Source organism: Lissotriton vulgaris, chromosome 1_2 (genome assembly GCF_964263255.1).
Source record: "Lissotriton vulgaris chromosome 1_2, aLisVul1.2, whole genome shotgun sequence".
Classification (NCBI taxonomy): Eukaryota; Metazoa; Chordata; class Amphibia; order Caudata; family Salamandridae; genus Lissotriton; species Lissotriton vulgaris.
Genome location: NC_141686.1, coordinates 20,986,957 through 21,014,539, shown reverse-complemented (window position 1 = coordinate 21,014,539; position 27,583 = coordinate 20,986,957). Strand labels below are relative to the sequence as shown.

At 45.6% G+C, this 27,583-nt stretch overlaps 1 protein-coding gene across 1 annotated transcript in view; it reads right to left on the bottom strand.

The window, feature by feature from the left end:
• The window catches only part of ATXN10 (ataxin 10), a 1,037,424-nt gene extending 1,010,052 nt beyond the window's left edge, over positions 1-27,372 (bottom strand). Inside the window, exon 1 of the mRNA XM_086952750.1 lies at positions 27,179-27,372. Coding sequence (XP_086808876.1) covers positions 27,179-27,318 — 140 coding nt within the window. The 5' untranslated portion in view covers positions 27,319-27,372. The remainder of the gene's footprint in view (positions 1-27,178) is intronic.
• Positions 27,373-27,583: the final 211 nt, after the last annotated feature.

The window sequence follows — 27,583 nt, the reverse complement described above, 5'->3', positions numbered from 1 at the left end:
CTCAAAAACGCAGCCTTGACTTCTTATCACAAACATCCACCCCAATTCCTAATGGGGTACCTCATTTTACTCCTTTCAGCAATATTGCCTCACCCGAGGCGTCGACCAAAGCAAGCCCACCAATAGTCTCAACTACAAATTATAGCAATGTTAAAACTGGAATTAAAGACTACTGTTCCAACTATGACCCTAACAAAAATTCTCAAAAATATCAAACTAGTTTATCTATCAACTCGCCCTTCGCCTGCAACCAGCCCATTGAAATAACCCTGACTCGGCAGGTTTTAGACAAAGGTCTTCTCAAGCAAGCCCAGGAATGCCTAAAGTTGAAGTGCTTCTTGCAGCCACCAACCAAGCCTTGCACCGCATGGCTAATGCTGCTCATATGCATGCCGACAAACTGGAGACACAGATAGTTATTCTTCAACTATTAGCAGACTCTATAATAGGTATTGACTCTAAACTAGAACAGCTAAACGCACTGATACGAATAGCCCTAAATAATGCGGGCCAAAATTAAACCTCCGCAGCACATTTAAGTCAGGAACTGCCTGCAAATATAATCTTGTATCCAAATTACACTGTACTTGTGAGCCTTTAATAAAAAAACTCGAGACCCTGCCCGAAATAATGTCTACTTAATAGAAGATTTAAGGATAAAGTCTCAAACTACAATGCAGAAAACAAGTTCTCCGACTCAACCTCAAACCCAAGAAACTTCTCGAATACCAAAATTAAATCTCAACAATCCAGTCAGTCCTAGCGATAATTATAATAACCTGAAACTGGATCAACAACGACTTAATACTACAATAAATGCTCATCTTGATCAGCCACCTACCATAATAAGTTCTGCCATGCCTTTAATCGAGACCAAACTAATTCTGAAGGAAGGAACCACGATGTCCAGAAAGAACAAGAAAAAACTGAAGAAATTAAACAAAGCAAAAAAAAAGAGCAACGTATTACTACAATGGCTTGGAACAAACACGAGGGACCTTCCTACAAATCGGGCAGAGGAGCCAGAAAAATATATTGACTTGCAAAAAGATACCACTGAAAATCCGAAATCATCTCTAAATTTCACGCAGAAATTATTATACCCAAAGGAGGATAAAGTATCTAAAAATAGCAGTAATAATAACAAATCTTGTAGTAATCATTCCATTCAAAATGACAAGTCTATTAAATTTGTTATTAAAAGCCCTTCTGCCGTCACCAACGGAAAAAGCACATCTACTATCGAAGACCTAGGACAAATAAAAAGAACTTCTATCACAGAAATTGTATTACGAAGAATAGACGAAAAACTAGAGGATGCTGGACCCGACAACAAGACACCCCCCACCCAAGAACTAGCTACAAGCAATTTGCCAAATAGCAACTGCTGCATGATTCTAAAGCCAACTACTCAAGAAAATCCTAAGCATCCAGGCCATGAAAATCCCCAAACCGATTGTTTAACATGTAGCCCCAACTGGGCACAACCGCACAAAGTCAATACCAATAACCAATAGCCTCGACCCACACAGTTACAGTACAAACAAGCATTTACAATGCAATGGTTTTGCCTTTGTTAAAGTTAGAGCTATTGGCATTGCTCTTGACATTATTTTTATTTATGTTTTTTTAACATAAATAATGGCATTGTCATTTACAATGCCACTAGCTTTATCTCTCGCAAATGACACACACAAACACACACAGAGCCCCCCCCACACACACACCCACACAGATCCCCCCACACACACAGCCACACAGAGCCCCCCACACACACAGCCACACAAAGTCCCCCACACACACAGCCACACAAAGCTTCCTACACACACAGCCACACAGAGCCCTCCACACACACCCACACAGCACAAGCAGGCAACAGGGGCACATGGAGGCACAAGCAGGCAACAGGGGCACACGGAGGCACAAGCAGGCAACAGGGGCACACGGAGGCACAAGCAGGCAACAGGGGCACACGGAGGCACAAGCAGGCAACAAGGGCACACGGAGGCACAAGCAGGCAACAGGGGCACACGGAGGCACACGGAGGCAACGGGGGCACACGGAGGCACAAGCAGGCAATAGGGGCACACGGAGGCACAAGCAGGCAACAGGCGCACACGGAGGCACAAGCAGGCAACAGGGGCACACGGAGGCACAAGCAGGCAACAGGGGCACGAAAACGGAGGCACAAGCAGGCAACAGGGGCACACGGAGGCACAAGCAGGCAACAGGGGCACACAGAGGCACAAGCAGGCAACAGGGGCACACAGAGGCACAAGCAGGCAACAGGGGCACACGGAGGCACAAGCAAGCAACAGGGGCACACGGAGGCACAAGCATGCAACAGGGGCACAAGCAGGCAACAGGGGCACGAAAACTGAGGCACAAGCAGGCGACAGGGGCACACGGACGCACAAGCAGGCAACAGGGGCACACTGAGGCACAAGCAGGCAACAGGGGCACACGGAGGCACAAGCAGGCAACAGGGGCACACGGAGGCACAAGCAGGCAACAGGGTCATGAAAACAAGCACAAGCAGGCAAAAGGGTCACAAGCATGAATTGTAATTTAGACGGGGCTGAAGTGGAGAACGGTCAGTTCGGGAAGTAGTGCGGCTGGTGCAGTGGTACCAGGCCGAAAGGTGAGAGGGGCTGTCTGCACCCCAGTTTGGACAGTTTCCACTACCTAACAGGGATTGGTGGGAGGGGGGCGTACTTCTTGCTTGCTTTAGGGCTGTTACTTCGGGGACGCAGTGCACGCTGCTGCCTGCTGCCGCCGGGACACGACAACAGGCAGGGAGAGGACAGGCTAGGAGAGAGCAGGGAGGGGACAGGCTGGGAGAGGGCAGGGAGGGGACAGGCTGGGAGAGGGCAGGCTGGGAGAGGGCAGGGAGGGGACAGTCTGGGAGAGGTCAGGTTGGGAGAGGGCAGGTTGGGAGAGGGCAGGTTGGGAGAGGGCAGGCTGGAAGTGGACAGGCTGGAAGTTTAAAGGCTGGGAAAGGACAGGCTGGGAAAGGACAGGCTGGAAGTGGACAGGCTGGGAGAGGACAGGCTGGGAGAGGACAGGCTGGGAAAGGGCAGGGACCATAAAATACATAGATATAAAATCATTTAAGATCCCCCGTCTTGTAACCATGTAACAGACAGACATAGAAAGTAAAAAAATATAAAACATTTATTAATCTTCGTAGTCCCGCTCCTCTCAGAATTCATTATCTACAATAGAATAAAATACACTCCTTCGAGTAATACAGTAATTCATACGAAAATGAGCACACCACTAGGGTCCAGAACAAGGAAAATAACAACAAAAATGAGAATACAGCCTGCATGCCTCATCTTCCAACACACTGCTAGGCGCTGCATTCCATAACACGTTTTTTGAGGGGGCCGTTTTATATAGCACAAACTCCACCTGAGGGTATTCGAGGCTTTACACGAGCACCAGTTATGTTACACAAGGATACATTCATTTTTGTTAGGCACGGGGAGAATAAGTGATTTGCCCAGAATCACAGGATGTTGAGCCAGCGCTGAGACTCGAACCTGGTTCCCTGGCTCCAAAGTCAGCAGCTCTGGCAGTTATGCCACATCCTCTCCCACATTAACTGCAGCTCGGTGGTCTCCATACACAACATGGACATTGGAAACACTAACCACAGCGGATCACAACTGTTGTAAAGCAGCCTCTGAAATTTTAAATAAAGTAAATCAATCTTCATTATTTCAAGTCGATGCACCTCAGGAACGCATTGGGCCGAACCATGGGACGGACAAAAAGGGGAGGGGGGGGGGGTCAATGAAGGAAGGAAGGAAAAGAGAAAATAAACAGGGTTAAAGGGGGCAAAGTTATGAGTTGGACAAAATCCTCCCAACCACACAACCTGCACCGTGTAGCATGCGACCCATGAGGGAAGCGTTTCAGCGCCCCATATAAGCGCTATATAAATGCTGCAATACAATATGAGTCAACCGCCTGACCTGAGTGTGAAACACAGCAGCCACTGCCCACGTGTGAACGGACACTAGTGACAACGCCGAGATAAGGAAAGCAGAGTCAACCACACGAACAAGACCGGCAAAACCCCGCAGTGAGCAGAGTGCAGTGACTGAACTTAACAGTGAGTGTCAGTGGAAAACACACGCAGCTTTGGGTGTGAACGAACAGCAGTGACAACCCTGAGTGTGAGGGGACCGTAGAGGCAGCCGGTGACAGCCCTGGGGTGGAAAGAAAGTAAAAAGATGTCATGGGTGTAAGTAGAAAGAAGGCAATTTCCATTGTGTGGGCAGAACAGTGACTGTGGTGAGAGCCGAGTCAGAGTAGACACCCTTGAAAGAACTGAGACGGCACCAAGCAGTGATGGCACCTGTGGGCAGACAAACAGCAGTGACGGCCCATGGGTGAGCACGTCAAGTACCAAGATTCAGCATAGAGAAAACACACAAGCTCTAGTGACAGCAGAGACTGGTGCCAGCTCAAGCAGTGACATCCCTGATTGACAGAGTTGTGACGACCCCTGTGATATGACCGTCAGGGAGACCACCTCACTCTACGTCATCACGGACACGGTTTCCAGTCATGAACTTTTCACCCTCAAATACCAGGCATCAGTTCTGAACAACTCATTTCTTCAATTGAAGCAAATCTGGACTGTAACTCCCAGAATACATTACGATGTCATGACAGCAGATGAATGTAAACAGTGACTGCCATGACATGGAATGAGGCGGACACCCTATGACAGTAGCGCCTACAGTGACTGAGCAGAGGAGCGACAGCCCCGGGGTTGGATAGGCAGAGGCGTAGATATTGATGGTGCAGCAGGTGCAGTGACACCAGGGCCAGAGTCGCGAGGGGCCACTGAACCCTGATTATTTATATTTTACTACCCAAACAGCAGGGTCTCCTGTTCCTTCCGGTGGGCATCCGGGCAGCAGAGACGATATTAAGTGAGCAGGGGGTCGCCAAACTGGCGTTGCTATCACTGAGAGCAGCAGGTGCAGTGACACCGAGGCCCATGGGCGTGACTGCCCCACTTAATCCCAATTAAAGTGTTTTTTATAACTACCAAACCAGAGGACGGGACCCCATCCCCCCTTACTTGCTTTAGGGTCCCTGGCACCCTAGGTGCGCCCCTGAATGAGTGCCCCCCCCCCCCTGGAGTGAGAGCACACAGTAGACAAACTCACGCTGTTGTTGGGCCAGGCACACGCAGAGGGCCAGCTGGAAGGCCAGGGCGCGCCCCAGGATGCACTTCATGGTGAGAGGTGCAAGTGCCAACACTTCTCTCTTTTCTTCCCTCTTCTCGCAGCTGTGTTACGGCCACTTCTCTTCCTCTGACGTCCCTGCTGTCAGGGATAGAAGAGGGAAAGGTTTGCATTTTATAACCCCATTACCCAGACCAATCCACGGCGGGTCGAAGTAACATAAGCAAGAAAGGCATCTTCTCCTCGGCTTAGCTGCAGCTCAGAAGGCAAATGCTTTGAAGGCTAAGCAACCCATACGTGAAACAGGCTCCAGTGACCAACGGTAACAAAGGCCAGTGGAGGTTTAGAAAAGGACTCTTAATCCATCTTTGATTCCACGACACTCGCATGCACTTATAAAGGAGCTTAAAGTAACACCGCGAGTAAAACTGTGCATCTAAAAAAAACATACGATTTTGTCAGCAATATGGCCCAGCCTATTGAAACAGGCAGCTGCACCAATTGTGGAATTGCTGTCCCCAAGTAAAGCAGGCTCGTACTACATCAGTTTTTAACGTGAAACCGAAACAAGTGCGCCCACTACCTCACGAGCTCTGCAGTAACTGTCATATTCCAGACACGCCCTGACGAAAGAAAGGCCTCCAAAGTAGTAAAATGCCAAAGAATGCTAAGTAGCCGGTTGCGCGTATTAAGATTCAGACGTCGGTGGGGTACCCGCAAAAGGTATACTGCCGCCCCACTCTCCTGCACCCGGCAGTCAGACTAAATAGTCCAACTGCAAATAAACCTAAACAAAACGCCCACTTAACCTTCTAAAAAGGCCAGCATAGTTCCCATTAACAGAGACGAACCTAAGGGCCAAAAGACCAATCGCACTTGGGTGTTTTCATGCCGCCTGCAGCGCGTGATAACTCGTTCCACTAGCAACCAGGTCTGGTCAGAAGAGAAAAGGGGTAGAGCTGCAGGCATTGGTTTAAACTGCCGTTTTAGAGAATCATTTACATGCTGAGAATCTCACATTGGAGTGAAAAGATTGTAGGGCGTCAGATCTTGAAAGATCTTTGGCGTAGGTGTAGAGATGGTAAAACGCGAGGCCATGCATGTTAAAATAAACTTTGATTTAAAAACACTGCTTTATATTATTCGTGTGATGAAATACTATTTCCGCAAATGCCAAAATCTCTGAACAGAGATTTTAATAAAAATGACGGAATGTAATTACCATATTGATTTGCACTTCACTCCGATCTGAGGCGGGCTGGGCTGTCGGGAGGGCGGTGTGACCTGCGGCAGGCAGCGTCGAGAGCCTGATTGCACGGCCTGAGAGCTGGAGGGATGCTGTGATCAGCTAGAGCGGCAGGTTGGAGAGGCACTTCTCCGGTCTCCCCGCGGGCGCCGCCATAGTGCTTGCCGTCTTCCTCTCCTTCTTCCCCGGGCTGCGGGGGGTGGGCACTTCCGGCCGGCCGCGCTAGGATTGGCCGGCCGGCCAGTCACGGGGCAGGAGAGACGCAGAAGTGCCGGCAATGCCGGACCAGACACGGGGGCGTTCCCGGCGTCGCGTGACGTCGGCAAAAGCCAAAGAATGTCGGGAACGCCCCCGTGTCTGGTCCGGCATTGACGGACAGGCCCCTCGTCCAATGGCAAGGCTCCGTTTACGGAGCCAGCCAATCAATGACGAGGGCCGAGCTAAAGCACACTACAGTTCTCATCAGGTTTTCGCCTGCGCCGAAAAAGATGCGCAGAGCGCATCTTTTTGGCAAGGCAAAACCTAAAAAGTACTATTATACCCAGAATATGAGTCCCAGGGTCAATGGGATATCCTAAACAGGGGAAATCTTCTAAAGCTATGCCAGCATCTTCAAGGCTTAGAAGTGTCAACTCAGCGGACATTGAAACAGTGGCCTTTATAGATCCTGTTATGGGCCAGAAAAATGAGTCAACCTTGGTAACTTTTTTCAACCCAGAACTGGCTGTAACACTATCTAAGATTGCAAAGCAACTGAGCGAATGGAGCATTCAAGCTAGCCTTTATACCACCATTAACTATCCGACCTTTCTAAAAAATACCCCTGAGCCCCCATTGACCAACAACATTAGTTCCGACTTAAATTTGGAAGGGAGCAAACAACAGCTACCCCCGATGCTACGCGGCCACAGACAGGAATCAAAAGCAGCACCCTGGATTGATACTCCGCTCCAAGTAATAGCCACAACAGCAGGTGGCCCATGTAAATGTGTATTTAAATCAAACAAATCCCAAGACTGGTCCTGGCTTTCCAAGGCCTTAGGGTAGTGCACAGACAATTCAGCATGAAAACAAATCAAAGTATGACACAGCCTGTTGCTTAAATATTTGCTCCTGGAACATCCGGGGCCTAACAAAAGAGAAAATAGGCCGATTAACCACGGACCTCCGGAAGTCAAACAATATCTTTGCCATTCAAGAGACCTGGGCCCTGGAGAATACCATCTGGGAAGATTTCACTGTAGCCAAATCCTTTGCTATTCCATCCACAGCAGGTGGCCTGATCGCCGTAAAGAACACATTGGTTGCAAAATTAGAGACACTTTACAACGGCGAAGGTGACTACATTTTCCTCAGCATTAAGATTAAGAGCCATGTTAAGGATAAAATAAAGCAAAAAATCATCCTCGGCTGTGTCTACCTACATCCCGTAAAAATTCGTCGGGAGACTACTTTAAGCAACTTGCTTCCAATAATAAATAATCTTGAAGCTTTATTCCCAAATGATCTGTGGCTGATAACGGGTGACTTTAACTCCAACCTAATGGATATTGACCCCACCCAATCCTCTCAAATATCATCAGTAAATGAAGAGTGGGCAATCCCGGAGATAAAGTTCCAATGCCAATGGAAGGAAGCCAATGGAATAAAATTAGCAACAAAATTAAACCAATCCGGTCTGCGCACTCTTAACGGAAGGTTAGCCTCTGATCAACCAGCTGCATATACCCATATATCTTCATTCTGTATGGCCACTTTAGATAACATATGGATATCTCTTAATGCCTTCCACCTGGCGCGTCAGCTCTCGATAATACCATCCTTAGACAGCGATCATGCCATTCTAGAATGCAAGATTGCCCTTAGGCAGCAACACCGCCCGATAACTCCCCTGATTGGAAGGGGATCAAACCTTCAGAAGGTAACAAAATTAAGATGGTCTGAAGGGAATCGTGAAGCAATAGAAGCGGAAGTTGACTATCTTCTCTCCGAACAGTGTCTGGATGGCACTGATTACTTGACAGGATTCTCCTGGGAGACAAGACTGAGCGAATTCAGAGACCAATTCGCATTAAAACTAACAAATAGCCCTCCGAGGGACCTTCCGGTCCCAACTACTTTGATAAAGCAAAAACAACATATAATTTCCACAAAGAGTAAATTAAATAAGTTGCAACGAGTCCATGCGAACAACGAAGGTGAATATAAATCCCTGAAGAGCGACATATCAGCTGCCAGAAAAGACTACAGGAAGGCCAGATTCGCCCTAAAAAGACAGGAAGAAGAGCTCCGTTGGGCAACAGTCTTTGAGATAATCAAAACTAAGGACCAAAGGAAGTTTTGGAATTGGGTAAATGAGGCAACCAAAGCCACTAAACCATCCACTGCAGCTAATATCTCCCCCGTTGATTGGGAGAACTACGATAAAATATTGTACACAGTACCATACACATCAACTGGCAGCAGCAGTACCCAACCTACGCTTGATCAGCCCATCACTGAGGATGGCACAACCTCGACCATCAAGATAACAGAAGAAATAGTAGGAGTCATAAAGAAAATGCGCTCCAGTGGTGCCCCGGACCCAACGGGATCCCTACGCAAGTACTCAAAGCCTCCGCACAAAAATGGGCCGCGATACTGACCCCTCTTTTCGAGGATGCAATACTGGGACACACCATCCCACCCTCCTGGCAAGGATCATTCCTTGTACCCTTCCATAAAAAAGGCTCGCGCTCCAACCCCGATAATTATCGGATGATAGCCCTACTTGATGTGGATGGGAAAGCCTACGCAAGTGTACTCTTAAAAGAACTTACAAAATGGGTGGAAACTAAAAACTTAATCCCTTTTAGCCTAACTGGCTTCCGAAACGGTTGCCACATTGAGGACAACTTGATTTCCATAGCCCACCTGATGGAAACAACCCTAGCTGCAAAAGGCAAATCAATGTACATGTCTGTCCTGACGAATGCTCCATAGACCTGGCTGGGTAATAAGGAGCAGAAACATGTTGACTTTGTGTTTGAAGTGTTATACGAAGATCTAGTAACTTGATCTAATAGTATACCCATTTGTTTTAACAACAGACCGCATCCTATTATATTTAAAGTAGTCACTTGGATGTAGATTTGTCTTTTAAGTACAACCTTCATTGTGGGGGTATCTGCACACATCTCTGGACACTACTACACTACACCAGGGGTTGCCTCAGGCTTGAGGCTGGCATGTAGCACGCTAGATGACCCAATGATAAATGCCACAACGCTTATGTGGGGCGGAAAAATGATATAAACTGCAACGAAAATTGACATAGCGTTTGTGAGGGTTATCTAAGACACCTTATGTAACGTAGTTACAAGTGTCCTTTCTTATATTTGATTTGCGCATCTGACCTGGGGAACTGACTGGACACCAATTCCTCCTCCCTATCTCTGATTAGAAATATGATTTTGTATTAACCACGCCGACCACCACTACAAGGGGTAGATATCCCCCAAACACTTAACTATCTCCCATTTTGTCTTCACTGAATACATGTTCCTACTCCCTGAGCGTGTCAATTCATTCATGCCTTCGTCACATCTTCACCAACAGTACTCAGAATATTCTTTATTGGAATTATTGGAGTTATTGGAAAAACCGTCTGGCATAAGCTCATCTCGGCTCTTTCAATATATGCAGGAAATACACAACTGGATGCTGAAAAATCACATGAAGCTCACCCCCGCCAAAAACATAGAATGTGGTATGCAGAACATGATACCACCACCACAGCCTAGCATAGGGAGATTGAATCTCCCTCAATCACCTTGAAGGAAGTAAATAATTTTTGTGTGATTATGGACTGCACACTTCACTCCTAAGCCAGGCCAGGTCAACCATGAAAGCAAAAATTCCTTCAACTCTGTGAGAACATGACAAAACGATTTTCCCTGCTTGGGTTTTCTCCCTCAAGGTCAAGGTTGCAAAGTCCCTAGTATTGTCTCAAGTTGACTAGCCAACTTGAGACACGATGTGTCTAAACAAGGAACTTCTACATATTCAGAATGCCGCTGCTAGACAAATTCTTATCTTAAATCAATGAGACCATAGCATGCCGTCTCTTAATACCACATACTGGCTAGCAGTGACAAGACAAATCTCTTTCGAACTCTCTGCATCATGTATTAGGCAATCCATAGTGCAAGCTATATTTTTCTACAGTCCAAAGTTAGACTCTACATCCAAAGAATACTCAATGAATATAACCGCTTGTAATCATTCACTCCTTCAAAGGATCCTGCATCAGGTGAAGCACCTTCTCATTCAGAAGTGCAAGCTAGGGAACATCCAGCCCAAGAAAATAAGGATAGTCAGCCGTCACCTTAAATTCAGAAAAGTTGTAAAACAAGTTCCTTCCCCAAAATATGTTGCAGTAGGCCCTCGGGTATATAACAAAATGGCTCATGGTTTTGTTTTTTAACATTTCCATCTGCATTCAACCATATTTATATATTGGCCATTTTAACTGTATTTATCCATTAGTATTTTGCGGATAAATGAACTTGTAAAACTGTACATTTCCATATTTATTTAACTGATAAACACACAGTCATACTTTGACGTCTGTCGTGTTTTGCTGCCAAATATTACAATACAATACATCCACAGGTCAATATTAGCATTATACCAAAAACTTATGTTGACATCTGTCATTATTTAAAGAAATTTCATCCTGTGTTTTTACTTCCCATGCTGTCAGCAGTTGGGCTACGATTCATGAAAGACAACAAGGAGAGTCACTTAAAAGAAGCACAGTATTCTGTGTTAATCCACTTTTAAAAGTAAATGGAGACTGAAAACACATTGCTTTCTGTCTGTATTTATCTGCAAAAATCTGTAAAAACTGAAAATAGGGAGCCTTAATAACAACCCAGTCAGACCAATGAATAATGCAATCCACCTCTAGTGCGGCCAGTCCATTCACTACTTGGATGACTCCAGATGGTGTTCCCTGGCGGCTAGCAATCCGGCGGTGGACTAGGTATATATAGATCCCACTGTAGTTTTATGGTGTGCAAGAGTGTTGAGTCCCATATTGATATCAAGTTGACATCACATAATGGAGGACTTATTGCCCACTAGTAGGCGGCCTCCGTATAATAAATATCTATCTAGTATTTACCTAGGGAATCTAGGGATGCTCCTCAGCCTTAATTATTATGCATGACGTGGTCCAACCCAAAAATAAGTAACAAAATGTATACCTGCCCTACTCTGACTCTCTCTGCGGTATGCACCTGTTACAACGCAATTTTTACTCCGCACTACCACTACAACGCAGGCATTACAACGCATACCGTTACAACGCATTGCGCTGGGGGGCGCTCTAGGATAAGAGGTAAGTTTAATTTACTATCCAACACCTTCCCTAGGGTCCACGGGGACTGGAGTTAGAATAGTAAATTATACTTACCACTATCCAGCACCCCAAAGCGCTATGCGTTATAGCGGTATGCGTTGTAAATACCGCGTTGTAATGGTATGCGGAGTAAAAGTATGCGTTGTAACGACATACATCCCTCTCTGCTACACCCTATGCTTATGCATAAGTGAAACTGCAAGTAACTATCTTTTTATTACAACTTCAGACTCCATGTACTATACCGAACTGGTCCTGCATAGGTCAATGCACAACTCGTGCACTTTTCTGCCATGCTCTGAAATGATGCCCAGTATTCTGAGGCAAATCAGAGCATTTCACAACCTCATCAAGGGTATGAAGTGCTATATATGTTATTCAAACTGAGTAACTCCATATGCAACAAACCAGAAATCTCTTTAGACATGAAGATAAGAAAGTGCTGTACAGTACCAGTACAATATAATACATGCAACATTTCCTCGTTTCACATGCTACACCTATTTTTTAGTGCAAAAACCACAGTTGATGGACAGAATGCAGAACAATGTCATACATTCACCCCAGAGATCTGGGCTTAAATCCATCGTTTTTTTGCACTCCACACCACCCCAGTTCAGACATGGCCATATGCAAATCAGTCTGACCCTGTGCCTCATGTGAACAGTCCAGCCCGAACTGCCAAGCCATGCCTTCCCTGGACCGGAAACAAGCTTCTGAGGACCGGTTTCTGGCATTCCAGCCGTCTTCAGCCCGGCTTGCTTGAATCCAGTGGCGTGGAGTGCATGGGACTCACGTCTGAGCATACCCATCCCACTCGGGGGGACAAATGCAAAAACCACAGTTGATGGACAGAATGCAGAACAATGTCATACATTCACCCCAGTACAGAGATCTGGGCCTAAATCCATCGTTTTTTTGCACTCCATACCACCCCAGTTCAGACATGGCCATATGCAAATCCGTCTGACCCTGTGCCTCATGGGAACAGTCCAGCCCGAACTGCCAAGCCATGCCTTCCCTGGACCGGAACAAAGCTTCCGAGGACCGGTTTCTGGCATTCCAGCCGTCTTCAGCCCGGCTTGCTTGAATCCAGTGGCGTGGAGTGCATGGGACTCACGTCTGAGCATACCCATCCCACTCGGGGTGACAAATGCAAAAACCACAGTTGATGGACAGAATGCAGAACAATGTCATACATTCACCCAAGTACAGAGATCTGGGCCTAAATCCATCGTTATTTTGCACTCCACACCACCCCAGTTCAGACATGGCCATATGCAAATCAGTCTGACCCTGTGCCTCATGGGAACAGTCCAGCCCGAACTGCCAAGCCATGCCTTCCCTGGACCGGAAACAAGCTTCCGAGGACTGGTTTCTGGCATTCCAGCCGTCTTCAGCCCGGCTTGCTTGAATCCAGTGGCGTGGAGTGAATGGGACTCACGTCTGAGCATAACCAAAGTGGGTATCAAAAAACCACTGAATACTACACAAAAGGTGTGAGTAGAATTTTATTGTGTTATGTCTGTCCTGACGAATGCTCCATAGACCCGGCTGGGTAATAAGGAGCAGAAACATGTTGACTATGTGTTTGAAGTGTTATACGAAGATCTAGTAACTTGATCTAATAGTATACCCATTTGTTTTAACAACAGACCACAACCTATTATATTTAAAGTAGTCACTTGGATGTAGATTTGTCTTTTAAGTACAACCTTCATTGTGGGGGTATCTGCACACATCTCTGGACACTACTACACTACACCAGAGGTTGCCTCAGGCTTGAGGCTGGCATGTAGCACGCTAGATGACCCAATGATAAATGCCACAACGCTTATGTGGGGCGGAAAAACTATATAAACCGCAACGAAAATTGACATAGCGTTTATGAGGGTTATCTAAGAAACCTTATGGAACGTAGTTACAACTGTCCTTTCTTATATTTGATTTGCGCGCGTAATACAAAATTATGACAGCTGGTTTAGCTTCCATTAGAAGCAGGAAGTTATACCTACAGTTGTTGCTCTCCAGGCTGAGAGAATTTGATACTTTAGAGAAGAGGAGGGAGCAATGACGTGGAGTACTAGCTGCAGTATAGAGGAATTTCAGGGTAAGAAAAGAAGCTAAGTGAGAGTTCTAATAAATCATCTCCAAGAACAAAAAAAATAGAGCCTCTAAAAATGTCACCGAAATTAACGTGGCACCAAAAGGAGCTGCTATATTTTCCTACTGCAAGAACCTACGTGCAAGGGGAAGAGAAAGCTACCCCTTCCTGCTTCAAGAACTTAAGGGCAAGGGGAAGAGAAAGCTGGGGGTTCCACAACCATTAAAAAAAATCAAATCCCAGTGCACATAATCTTATAAGAAGGAAATGGTAGTCCTGGTGGTATACCTTTTTGACTATGTGTAGAGGGAATGCTCTGTGCTGAAGGCCCAATGAAGCCACAAAGCAGGCACACAAATGAGACAATGCCCAGGTGCTGCAAGTGTCAAGGAAGAGGAGGGGCCTGAGTAAAGGGCAACAGAGTGGAGGAAGTAACTCTATGGAATTACCTATAAGTGGAAACACCTAAAGGCAACTGCAACTCCTAAAATCTACCAATGTGAGTCTTTTCTCTCCTTTATTTACTGATAGTTCCGAAAGCCAAATCCAGTAAATCATTCATGAAGGTGAAAACATGACTAGCTGCTACCCTCATGCTGCTCAATGAATACCAATGCATGCTTTGAAATCAACAATAGTCCCGGAGCCACAGACTCCTTATATAAATGTTGCCATGCCTATTTAAGTAGTATGCAAAAACATAAGGTGATATGGTGTTCAAAATAACAGTGGGATGCAGCCAGAGTAATTACCAGTGGCGGAGGTTAAGTCAAGCATTCCACTCATCACATTTATAAATACACTTTAGTGTGTCGCCAAAAGTGGGACAGATATGCCATGAAGGGGTCCTGTGCACACTGTGTTAATGGACCAAACTGTACCCGGCTGATGATCCCATAACTATGGCGAAACCGGTCATGGATTGCTTGTGTTCCAGTTCAGGGAGTATCTGGCTTGGCCGTTCGGGCTGGACTGTTCCGATTGGAGCAGGGTCAAGCCTGATTTGCATATAGCTGGGTCCAAAATGAGGTGACAAGATGTGAAAAATATAGATGGAATGGGATTCGACCTGAGTAATTACCAGTGGCTGAGATTCATTTAAGCATTCCATCCATCACTTTTTTGTATTCTTTAGTGTGTCACCGTAAGTGGTATGGGTATGCCTAGATGTGGGTCCCATGCACACTGCATCGCTGGAACCAAGCTGTAGCAGGCTGATGAGACGATAAAAAGGGCAAAACCGGTCCTGTGTTGCTTGTATACCGGTTCGGGGAGGACATAGCTTGGCAGTCCGGGCTGGACTGTTCCTAGTGGAGGTCAAGACTGATTTCCATATAGCCGAGTGCAAACTCATGTGCAAAATAATGATGGAATGGAATGCGGCCCAGAGTAATTACCAGTCCTGAGACTAATTCAAGAATTCCATTCATCAATTTTTTTGTCTCCTTTAAGTAGCACAGCAGATATCTTGAATTTATCATTTGTTTTTTTATTAAATCATTTTTATTGGCATTTTCCAAAAAAATAACAGTACAGTAGTATCTATTGTGAGTGCAGCTTAACATCCATTACTTATACATCTTGCCATGGAGTACAGTAACCTCTGAATACATATCTCATCAGGTATTGTCGAGCAGGATCTCATGGTTCTAGAACGGTAGGTAAGGCTAGATTTGAGTCCATGCATGGTAGTCAATGGGCCGTACCTTCGGTAAGGCGATCGCCCTCGAATTCAGCTCTGTATTGTAAATATTTCTATATTCCAGCCAATGCTTTACACTGGAGAACTGGGATGGTATAACTGGGGGTGCACTGTGTCTAATATGTAATCATCTGAGAAGGGCCGTCTAATTACTACTGTCTGGCTAGGTCTCAGGTTGTGCCTGCATGAAAGGGGAAAGATCTGAAACATCCTAGGGAGAATGTTGCGCTTGCCGTCTGGCCCCGGTCCGGGCCCGTCCAGCACCTGCTCTCTAGGTTGGCCCTCCTGAGAGTCTGAGGGGCGTGGTTGTGTGGAGGGGAGCGATTTCCCTGGGACCTCGGATTGTCCAAGATTTCTTGTGCAAAGGAATGAAGTAGTACTGCCCACAACATGGATCTAGGGTGTTTGTGAGTTCCCTTAACTTCTTCTGACCGAAGTACCTCTTCCTCTGCTGCACCCCATTTTTTGACTGCTCCCACCCATGCGGCTAGTGTAGGTCCCCCCTGCGCCTTCCAATGCATTGCAATGCATCTTGTAGCTAGAAGGAGCGCCTGGGACGCAAATCGCATTTCCACCTTGCAGTTCTTGTGTTGTTTGCTTTTGTTGAGTGCACAGGCCTCCAAAGTGTGGATATCTGATAGTCTTGTGCCTGAGCGAAGTTTGGTGTGAATCGTGACCCAGTAAGTATGGAGTGTTGGACATTCCCAAAACATGCATATTGCAGGGTCTGAACTGAGGTGGCGAAGTGAGCTAAAGAACAATGAGGATTCAACTAAGATCTGTACCTGGGGGTGAGTGTCTGAAAGGTTTCAGCGCTCAGTCCATCATCTCCTCGTGTTTGCTTTGTTCCCCCTATTTTGGCAGAGTATGCCCAAACATCGGTCTCTTGCTCACTTTGCCACTAGAGTCAAGCTGGCCTGGCCGATGAGATGTGTTACCCCGAAACCGGTCCCAGGATGCTTATTTCCAGTTCAGGGAAGACCTGGCTTGGCAGTTCGGGCTGGACTGTCCCATGAGGCACATGATCAAGACTAATTCGCATATATCTGGGTCTGAACTGAGGTGGTGATGTGAGCTAAAGAATGATGATGGATTCAACCCAGCTCTGTGACTGGATCTCAGCAAAACTGACTCACAACGGTGACACAGGTCAAAATAAATATTGATAAAATCTGTAAGGTGGCGGAGTGCCAACCTGTGGTTGGAAATTTGTTGTCAGAAAGAGTGCTAAAAACTGTAGAGAAGGGAATGATGTAGAGTGTATCTATCAATGATCCAGTCAAGTTTAACCACAGTCATAAAGCATGCAACTGTTTTTACACTATGTTAATGAAGAAGAATTCCACAGCAAACACCCCGAGAGAATAAGAGCACTAATGCAATAGAGGCCTTAAGATGTTAACCAATAACATGTGAGCAATTGTCGTTTTTAGCCAACAGCAATAGGCAACCTGGGACTTGTAATTTCACTTTTCTTATTTTAAGCACTGCCTTATAAGTCACAACATGCTTAGTCATATTGGCTAAAACACAGTAAAGGCTGAAAGCAGCCCTACCTTCATGGCGTCATTTGACAGCTTTGTTGAAGGGAGTGTTGTGGAAGCTCAGAGGGAGGGAAGCTGCACAACATGAATTAAATGGATGGAACAAGCACCTGGAGTGAGAGCATTTTGCAAGAATTTTCAAGAAGGAGTGTTGTAGATTCTGAAAGTACTCCAGGAGACCATTGTAGTAGTCTGAAAGGAGAAAGGAGAGAGAGCAATGGGAGTTTCCAATAGAAGTATGGAGAAGGAAAAACTGTAGGATCATGTTTGAGTAGTGTTGGGATTGTAGTCGTGTCTTCTGCCCTGTCAGCTCAAACAGCTAGTATGTGTTATTCTGGTTTGTGGATGTTGGCTCCAGTCGCACATTAATAAAGTGTGTTAGGGTTCTGGGTTTCCCCTGGATAGCTAGCAGGGCTGTAATGGGCAGAACAATGCAGTGCCCTGGCAAGGAGAAAGAAGAGTGATACAGCAGACTGGCGAGAGTGCTTCAGGAATGTGGAATAAGGAAGAGAGTCCAAAAGAAGAGTGTAGAAAGAGTACACAACAGGATCATGCTTGGGTTTTATTCGAATGGTAATCATCTTTTTTCTCTGCTGACCGAATGCAGCAGCTAAAATCATCAGTAAACCTGTACTTCGATTTAGAAATCCATTTACATTGATAATCAATATGTTTTGGGAATGCATGGTGTACAATTGTGTCACCTCCTTGAGCCTAAACTACGTCTATCTATAATCCTGGCTTTTGGCTTCAGCCTCATACTAATCCAGCATGTACATAAAGGCCTGGACCTACCCTTGACTTAAGTTGGGTTCCGGACTTGGAGGGACGCCACACTTGAGCCCTCAAAGTGATAGCAGTAGAACAGTGCCTATCTTGGGTTTCCCATCAACCATCTGCAAAGGATGTACATTACTTTTACCCTTCTCCCTACTGCAATATGCTCTTCAGTGCATCCCATCGGCAGGGAACAGACAAGTACAAACGTATCACCTGTTTGGGCCTGTTCAGGACCAGAAAGGGCCCTGGGCCAAAACCCCTGTTTAGGGATGTGGAATTTCTTTTTTAAATCTACTTGTCGCAGGATTGCCGCTATGGAAGATTCCCTTTCTCCCCAAAAATACCCGTCCCCTTAACCTATACCTTTCCTCCATTACCAAACCAGCAATGGTGGCTTGGGACAAGGTAGCGACACACAGGTATCTTACCACCTTTCCCTATCCTTTAATACCTATTGTGGGGTACCCAGAGTTTATCCCGGCTCTTTCAGATTCCATCTTTGAAACCAGGCTCGCTGTAGATCTATGGGTCACAGAAGGTCCCATTCCGTTTGATTCTCTCTGCCGGGACCATGACCTCCCCGAAGGAGAACGCTGGCACTATACCCAAATTCGCCACTGGGTGCTTCAGCCCTCGGTCCAGCCATGGGCGCAATGTCATCTCATCCCTTATGAACGCTGGCTTCTTTCCAGCACATCACCCACGTGCCTCATTACTCATCTAAATACGTTTCTGACCCTAGAACGGCCAGTTGTCAAATCTCCGGGTCAACGGCGAAGGGAGGTGGAGATTGGCAGGGAACTGTTGCTGAAAGAATGGAACGACATCTACTACAGCGCTCGGCATACAGCCCACAACATCCCAGGGGTGGAAAAAGCCACAAAAACCATTACATACTGGTACCTTACCCCGAGCAGACTATATAAATACAAACCATCTGCCATGCATGATTGTTGGCGCCAATGCAGCTCCACAGGTACTCTACTTCACATATTGTGGGAATGCCCAAAAATAGCCACATAATGGGGACAAGTTATCAAGGACATAGAAACGCACCTCGATACAGAAATCCCCAGATTCCCAGTATACATCCTACTTGGCTTACCCAATGCACTTACATTCCCGAGAAGTACCGAAGAGGGAGGCAAATTGGCCTCGCATTGCTGGCAGCTCTACAGAATATTCTGGCACGCTGGGGAACTTGAAACATTCCCATCCACTTATGCTGGTTACACAGCCTCTGGCACATAATGGGGATGGTGCGGATTACCCTTACTCTGGCAAACCAAAGCTCATCCTGCCCCAACCTTTGTAAGCCTTTTATAACCCACCTTACAACCGATTTCCGAGAACTCATTTGCCCTAACTATCTACGCTTACTCCATCTGGCGGAGTGTGACACCGCTCCAACTCATAACTGTCCATACGTGGGGTTGGCTGGGAGGTTTGGCTCTTTCTTTTCATTGCTTTGTTTACAACACCAGGTCCGGGTTGGGTCGGGGAGAGTTATACAAATATCATTGCTGATACTATCCTCACTAGAGGTTTTACCTCCTGCTTTCTTTTTCAGTTCCTGGATTGCGGTTATTAAAATGCAATAAATACATTTAAACCATAAAAATCTACTTGTCCAATGGACAAAATGCAACGTAAATCTACTTGTCATGCACAAAGGTCTCCTTGTCCCCCCAAATCCCTATATCGGTCATCAATGCTAACATAGTAAAATGCAAAACAACAGTTGATGGACAGAATGCAGAACAATGTCATACATTCACCCCAGTACAGAGATCTGGGCCTAAATCCATCGTTTTTTTGCACTCTACACTACCCCCGTTCAGACATGGCCATATGCAAATCAGCCTTGACCCAGTGCCTCATGGGAACAGTCCAGCCCGAACTGCCAAGCCATGTCTTTCCTGGACCGGGATCAAGCATCCTAGGACCGGTTTTGCATTTTGTCACCCCGAGGGGAATGAGTATGCTCAGACGTGAGTTCCATGCTCTCCACACCACTGGAGAACAGCTATCCTGGCTGAAGACGGCTGATAGCCAGAAACAGGTCCTAGGATGCTTGATTCCGGTCCAGGAAAGACATGGCTTGGCAGTTACGGCTGGACTGTTCCCATGAGGCACAGGGTCAAGGCTGATTTGCATATGGCCATGTCTGAACTGGGGTGGTGTGGAGTGCAAAAAAACGATGGATTTAGGCCCAGATCTCTGTACTGGGCTGAATGTATGACATTGTTCTGCATTCTGTCCATCAACTGTTGTTTTGCATTTTGTCACCCCGAGTGGGATGGGTATGCTCAGACGTGAGTCTCATGCTCTCCACACCACTGGAGTCAAGCTATCCTGGCTGAAGACGGCTGATAGCCAGAAACCGGTCCTAGAATGCTTGATTCCGGACCAGAAAGGACATGGCTTGGCAGTTCGGGCTGGACTGTTCCCATGAGGCACATGGTCAAGGCTGATTTGCATATGGCCGTGTCTGAACTGGGGTGGTGTGGAGTGCAAAAAGAAGATGGATTAAGGCCCAGATCTCTGTACTGGGGTGAATGTATGACATTGTTCTGCATGCTGTCCATCAACTGTTGTTTTGCATTTGTCACCCCAAGTTGGATGGGTATGCTCAGACGTGAGTCCCGTGCTCTCCATACCACTGGAGTCAAGCTATCCGGCTGAAGACTGCTGATAGCCAGAAACCGGTCCTCGGATGCTTGATTCCGGTCCAGGAAAGACATGGCTTGGCAGTTCGGGCTGGACTGTTCCCATGGGGCACTGGGTCAAGGCTGATTTGCATATGGCCATGTCTGAACTGGGGTGGTGTGGAGTGCAAAAAAACGATGGATTTAGGCCCAGATCTCTGTACTGGGGGGGAATGTATGACATTGTTCTGCATTCTCTCCATCAACTGTTGTTTTGCATTTGTTACCCCGAGTGGGATGGGTATGCTCAGACATGAGTCCCATGCTCTCCATACCACTGGAGTCAAACTATCCTGGATGAAGACGGCTGATAGCCAGAAACCGGTCCTAGGATGCTCGATTCCGGTCCAGGAAAGACATGGCTTGGCAGTTCGGGCTGGACTGTTCCCATGAGGCACAGGGTCAAGGCTGATTTGCATATGGCCATGTCTGAACTGGGGTGGTGTGGAGTGCAAAAAAACAAAGGATTTAGGCCCAGATCTCTGTACTGGGGTGAATGTATGACATTGTTCTGCATTCTGTCCATCAACTGTTGTTTTGCATTTGTCACCCTGAGTGCGATGGGTATGCTCAGACGTGAGTCCCATGCTCTCCACACCACTGGAGTCAAGCTATCCTGGCTGAAGACGGCTGATAGCCAGAAACCGGTCATAGGATGCTTGATTCCGGTCCAGGAAAGACATGGCTTGCAGTTTGGGCTGGACTGTTCCCATGAGGCACAGGGTCAAGGCTGGTTTGCATATGGCCATGTCTGAACTGTGGTGGTGTGGAGTGCAAAAAAACGATTGATTTATACCCAGGTTTCTGTACTGGGGTGAATGTATGACATTGTTCTGCATTCTGTCCATCAACTGTTGTTTTGCATTTGTCACCCCGAGTGGGATGGGTATGCTCAGACGTGGGTCCCATGCTCTCCATACCACTGGAGTCAAGCTATCCGGCTGAAGACTGCTGATAGCCAGAAACCGGTCCTAGGATGCTTGATTCCGGTCCAGGAAAGACATGGCTTGCAGTTCGGGCTGGACTGTTCCCATGAGGCACAGGGTCAAGGCTGATTTGCATATGGCCATGTCTGAACTGGGGTGGTGTGGAGTGCAAAAAAACGATGGATATAGGCCCAGATCTCTGTACTGTGGTGAATGTATGACATTGTTCTGCATTCTGTTAATCAACTGTTGTTTTGCAAATGGAAACATAGTAGGTATTTGTTTGAATAAAACTAACCACCAACTATAATAATGCTTAAAAAACAGCTTGAAGAAAAACTTGATTTTATTACTGAAAAAATTGATATCCTTGTTCACCTAAAAAGTACTGAAACACAAGAGTAAATGCTCCCGAATAACTGACGTCATGTACTTCTGTTTGGGCATCCTTTTCTATAGGGCAATTCGCGTCCAGTTTGCATGTCCATCCATTTTGAAGTCACAACAAAAAAATAGATTAGACTTTGCATGATGTTGGAGGTGCTGACTGTCATCAGATTTCTACAGTTTCGTTCAAATATTGGAGCAAAAATGCTTTTATCAGGAGATTGTACACTATTTGTGGCTCAGTGTATCATCCTGCCTGAGACACTGCTAAAATATCAGAAAAGGAGTGCTACCCAGAAGTAGTGTGCCAACCTCAGTAGTGGTTACCAGCAGTATGATGCAGTGGTACATATGCATAAAAATCAATTATGTGGAGTTGGTGAATAATTGGCATGGCAGTGTGTCTTTGAACAGTGACAAACATAAAACTTGCACTATATGATATTCATTCTGGGAAGTGACTTAACTGGAACACAAGTGAATTTGGCATGGGAAACAGCTATGAATCCACACAATTAATTTTCTTCAAGCAGGTTATTCACTACCTCAAAGAAGCAGTCATCAGATTTCAGGAAAGACCTGGAGTAGCAAGAGCAGGTTTTGTTTAACTGATATTATTAGGTAGGTGCATTAGGAGCAGGTAAAACAAACTGATCTACAATTCACCATCTTAGCTTACCTGGTGTGTGGTCTTTATCAAACAGACTGCCTTAGTTCTGAATCTGCTATTGGGTCTATCTAACATTACTGCAGTTGTAGTACGTGCTTTCTGACCTAATAAAGCACTTGTCTTTTTGGAAAGAGAAGCACTGGGCTGGACAACTATCTTATTGAGTTGCTGGGTACAGTATTTAGTGCTGAGCCAGTGTGCCCCCATATTAACTTTTCGGAGAAGCCTGTGACTGCTGGCCACACCTACCACTTAGAGTCAAGTGCTAAAAGAGTTGTACCTGGCCCAGTTTGCAGAGCCTCTGTAGGACGATATCCTGGGCGGGTAGAAGCTGAATGTACACTTTGATATTAAACAGAACCAAGAAGCCGACACAATATGCAAAGACCTTTTGACACTTAACTTAGCACAAAAAGTAGAGACACAGACGCACCAAGAGGGACACATCTTGGATCCCATTTTTCAAATATTACGGAGACTGAGGTTGACACGCCATGGCCAATTCCCTGGTCAGATCATTATCTATTCCAGTTCAAAGTACCCTCCCACAGAAAGAGGCTAGAACAACAGACCAATTAAATCACTACTGGAAAATGGCATTATTTTAACCCCACACTCCTTCTCCCAGGCACTCTTAGAAAAAAAGCCTAGATTGTAGAGGCACTAGATAAGACAGCACCTTGGAGCACCAGGAATCCAAAGAGACAAAAAGGAACAGCACCTTGGTTCAATGATGAACTGAAGATGGCCAAGAAAAACTGCAAAAGGCTTGAGCGAGTATGGAGGAAGGATTATTGTAGGGGGGCCAAGGAAAACTATAAAGAGGAACCTAAACAATACCATGCATTATTTTAGGAAATCCAGATGCACTTTTTACACAGGAAAAATTGAAAAGGCTAGCAATTCCTCCAAAGAAATGTTCTCTAAACTTAAGTCCCTCAGAACACACGAAATTAGAGATGACCTAACCACCTCTACTGAGAGTTGTAACATGGTAGCAGAATTCTTCGAGAATAAAGTAACCAAGATTTATGACACCTTCCCTTTAGAAGCACGAGAAGGAATAGGCCTGACCTGCGGAAGCCAGACAAACTTTTGTAGGGGTGACATTGGTTAAATTCAAGATCCTGGAAATAGAAGAATTTACAGCCATAGCAAAAGGGATCAAATCCGGCTCTCCTTTGGATCCAGCTCAACCGGAAAACATAATGGAGGGAGCTAACGCGATTATGCCATATATCTCGGAGCTTATCTTACGTTCCTTCCAAAACGGCGTTGTCCCTGCAAAATGGAAACAGGTCATTGTCAAGCCACTTAAAAAGAATCCATTGCTAGATCAAATAATATTAGAAAATCTGCGCCCTATCTCACTGTTACCGTTTGTGGCTAAGGTGGCAGAGAAAGCACCTAACAAACAGCTGGTTGACCATATAAATAGGAATGACGTATTGCATCCCTCCCAATTAGGTTTTAGAACGGCTCATTCCACAGAGTCCGCGTTACTCATGACCTCGGAAACTCTGAGAAAATATGCAGACAAAGGACAGGCAGCTGCACTGATATTGCTGGATCTCAGTGCGGCGTTTGACACCGTCTCCCACAAATTGCTCCTACACAGGTTGGAAACGTGTGGCGTGAGGCATAGTGCTCTGAGCTGGCTGACATGGTTTCTTACCGGCACGGAGCATCCAAGTTGCACAACAAACCTATCTATCTGAAACTATTCCCTTGTCCCAGGGGATTCCACAGGGCTCAACGTTGAGCCCCACTCTATTTAACATTTATGTGGGACCACTGGCAGAGAGAGTGTAGAAACATAAGGTGTCAATCGTCCCTTATGCAGACGACACACAGCTTATTGTATTGCTATCACAGAACAAGGACTAGTTTCTCTGAAGGTAGCATCCTGGAGGTCGAATCACTGCCTCAAGCTAAAAGGAAATAAAAATGGAGGTACTGATAGTAGGCAAAATGACATTCATATGGTCAACCGCGTGGTGGCCTGATTTACTAGGCCAACTACCCACCCCAAAAGCAGAAGTAAAAAACCTCAGAGTCTGGTTTGACTGGGAACTGACATTTGAGAGCTAAATTCTGAAGGTAGCCGGAAAATGCTATGGGGCCATGAAAATTTTGCGGAAAGTCCTGGAACTCTTACCAGCTAATGCCAGGAAAATCATTGTACATTCAGTAATAACCTCCCAGCTTGATTATGGAAATGTGCTATATTTTGGGGCTACAAAAAAGGGTCTGTCCAAATTGCAGAGGGTACAGAATGCGGCGGCTCATTTGTTACTCGGCCTTCCGAGAAGATCTAACACGAAGAAAGCCTTGACAGCTCTCCACTGGTTGCCAGTGGAAAAGAGAATTGTGTTTAAGGCAATGTGCCACTGCCACCGCATCTTACTAAAGAAAGGCCCAATTTATCTCCAACCTTTAATTACCAAATACATACCAGGGTGTAACCTAAGATCACTGGAAAAGGCTCTGGTGACTGTACCGAGAATTTTCAGAGCAAGAATGGGGGAACGCTCATTCAGGTACAGTGCAGCCAAATTCTGGAGCAGCCCACCGATGGATCTAAGAATAGAGCCATCCTAAAGCAGATTTTGTAGGCAACTAAAGACCTGGCTATTTGTGCAATCGGACCAAGAATAAGAATTGGTTAATGGCTAAACGACGCGACCGGTCCAGTATTTGAAAGCCGCATCTCCTCAGAGTTCTCTCTCAGCACGGGGACACACCGGTGGTGTAACCATGCGCTCTACAAATGAATAAATAAATAAATGGTCTTAGCTCCCTTAGCTGTGGCCAAGTAGCCTCTGCTTGCCCCATGGCCTCCTGAACAGGGACTGACAAGTTTAATTAAGCATGATTATGGTGGCAATACTTAATGCTGTAACAAGTGTTTCTTTGATTCAGTCTAAGTCACTGGCTCTGAAGTGTCGCAAATAATACATTAAAATGTCAAACACAACATGATGGTAACGTGGAAATATCAAATATAAACAAGCTGCAAACCCTGGACTAATGTTGTATGCTCCCTAAATGTAATCAGTTTGCAGTTGGAAAGGTACATAGTCAACGGCAGTAGCTCTCCATCGACTTATTTATTTATTTAGAAGGTTTTGTATAGCGCGAACATGACCCTCGAGGGTATCAGAGTGCTTTACATGGAGAAAACACGATTAGCACTTGGTCGGATCAACATGCAAACATATGCGTGAGAGACAAACAAATCAACGATTAAGAATAGGAAATATACTTGTAAAAAGGTCTCCTGTGTGTAGCCCACCCTACTACATTAGAAGCTTTTGCTTGGTTGAATTAATATGTATATCCCTAAATTGAAAAGCAGATGTTTGAGACAAAAATGTGTGCATTTCCAAAACTCATAAGCTTGGCTGATGTTTGAAGGCAAATGGCTGGATTTTCCAATAATATTTAAAGCGGATATTGGAGTGATAAAAGATCAGGGTTTGGGAGACATAGCAGTAAAATTATTACCTTGGTACCAGGTAGTGAAGCTATGGCTGTCAAGTATTAACTCTGTAGATGGATTCCAAAATGATGAAGCCATGTTGACAATACTGCAGGGAATCTTCCTGATGCAGGGAGGTAATCTCTGCTGGTAATCTTACATAGGTGGACCAATAATGTCATCTTGTCTGATATTGCAACTATTACCACACTAATAATATTAGTAGCTAAATATGATTTACATTGAACCTAAGTAGCTCTTATAACAGAAAAGGTTGGAGATGATTGCTCTAGAATCTCCCACAGCCCCTGACTGGGATGAGAAAAGTAGAAGATAACATGTTGACCCAAGTGATGGCCCACTGCAGTCATTTCTCACTTCTGTTATTCGAAGCACAGGTGAGCACTACTGAGGATGTGCCGAGGTTGATTAGGGTTACTCCAAGCGTGGCTTGGTCAGAGAGGGCAGTTCCTGGCTTAGGATGAACAGAGTGGCATACAGTAGGAAGAGGTTGATGTAGGTTGCTCGGAGTATGGTAGAGGCTGGGCAGAGCATGGCTAACGTTTATTAGAGAATGACATACCGCACAATTAAGGATTCCAAACAATGTTCAAGTGGGCTGTTAAAAGGGACCAATAAGTAGAATGGAAGAAATCCCTGAAGGTTTTATAGCATAACACTGTAAATTCTATTTAAAAAAAATGCTTAGGCCATCGCGCTTGTTTATCCTTAATATACTAATGTCGGTGCAAAGACCACTTAACAAGCACTGGACAAAAACACTGAACTATGAGTAACCATGGATGGCCAGAGTTCTACGTTATGCTACGTCTGCCATAATGGACATGGTGTGCGTTTGCTAATGGTACTCATGTGTATCCATAATGTTTTCATTACTTGCACAATGTATCAATACCGTCCTTGAGTGTGCCTGTGATGTTGTTGTGTCCCATGAGAAAGTTACCACCATTTGCTCCTGCGGTATTTGTGCAAAGATTTTGTCAGTGTAGTAATCATACCTGTAATACGTTTCCCTGCATAGGCTGCTTAACTGCTGTAATATCTCCAAGTCAGGAGGCTCTCTCTTTTCATGGAGAATGTTAAGTAGGCACTCCATATCCAGGGCTAAATCAGCCAGTGTGTCTATGGGCGCTGCCATCTTGACTATGACGTTGAACCCCAGCCCCAGACCTGTGGACACTGACAGACCTTGATGCTCATGAACATGGAAGACGGACTGAAATGTGAACCAACTCTACATATGTAAAAATAAGACGGACATGTTTGAATACAAATTGAATGTACGTCAAATGTTATCCTTGAAAGAAGCTCACTTAAATAAGGAAAACTATGAAAAAGCAGGTTTTTTAAATCACTGACTGGTGTGTCTCATATAACCATTAAAACAGCTATTGTTTCTCAAA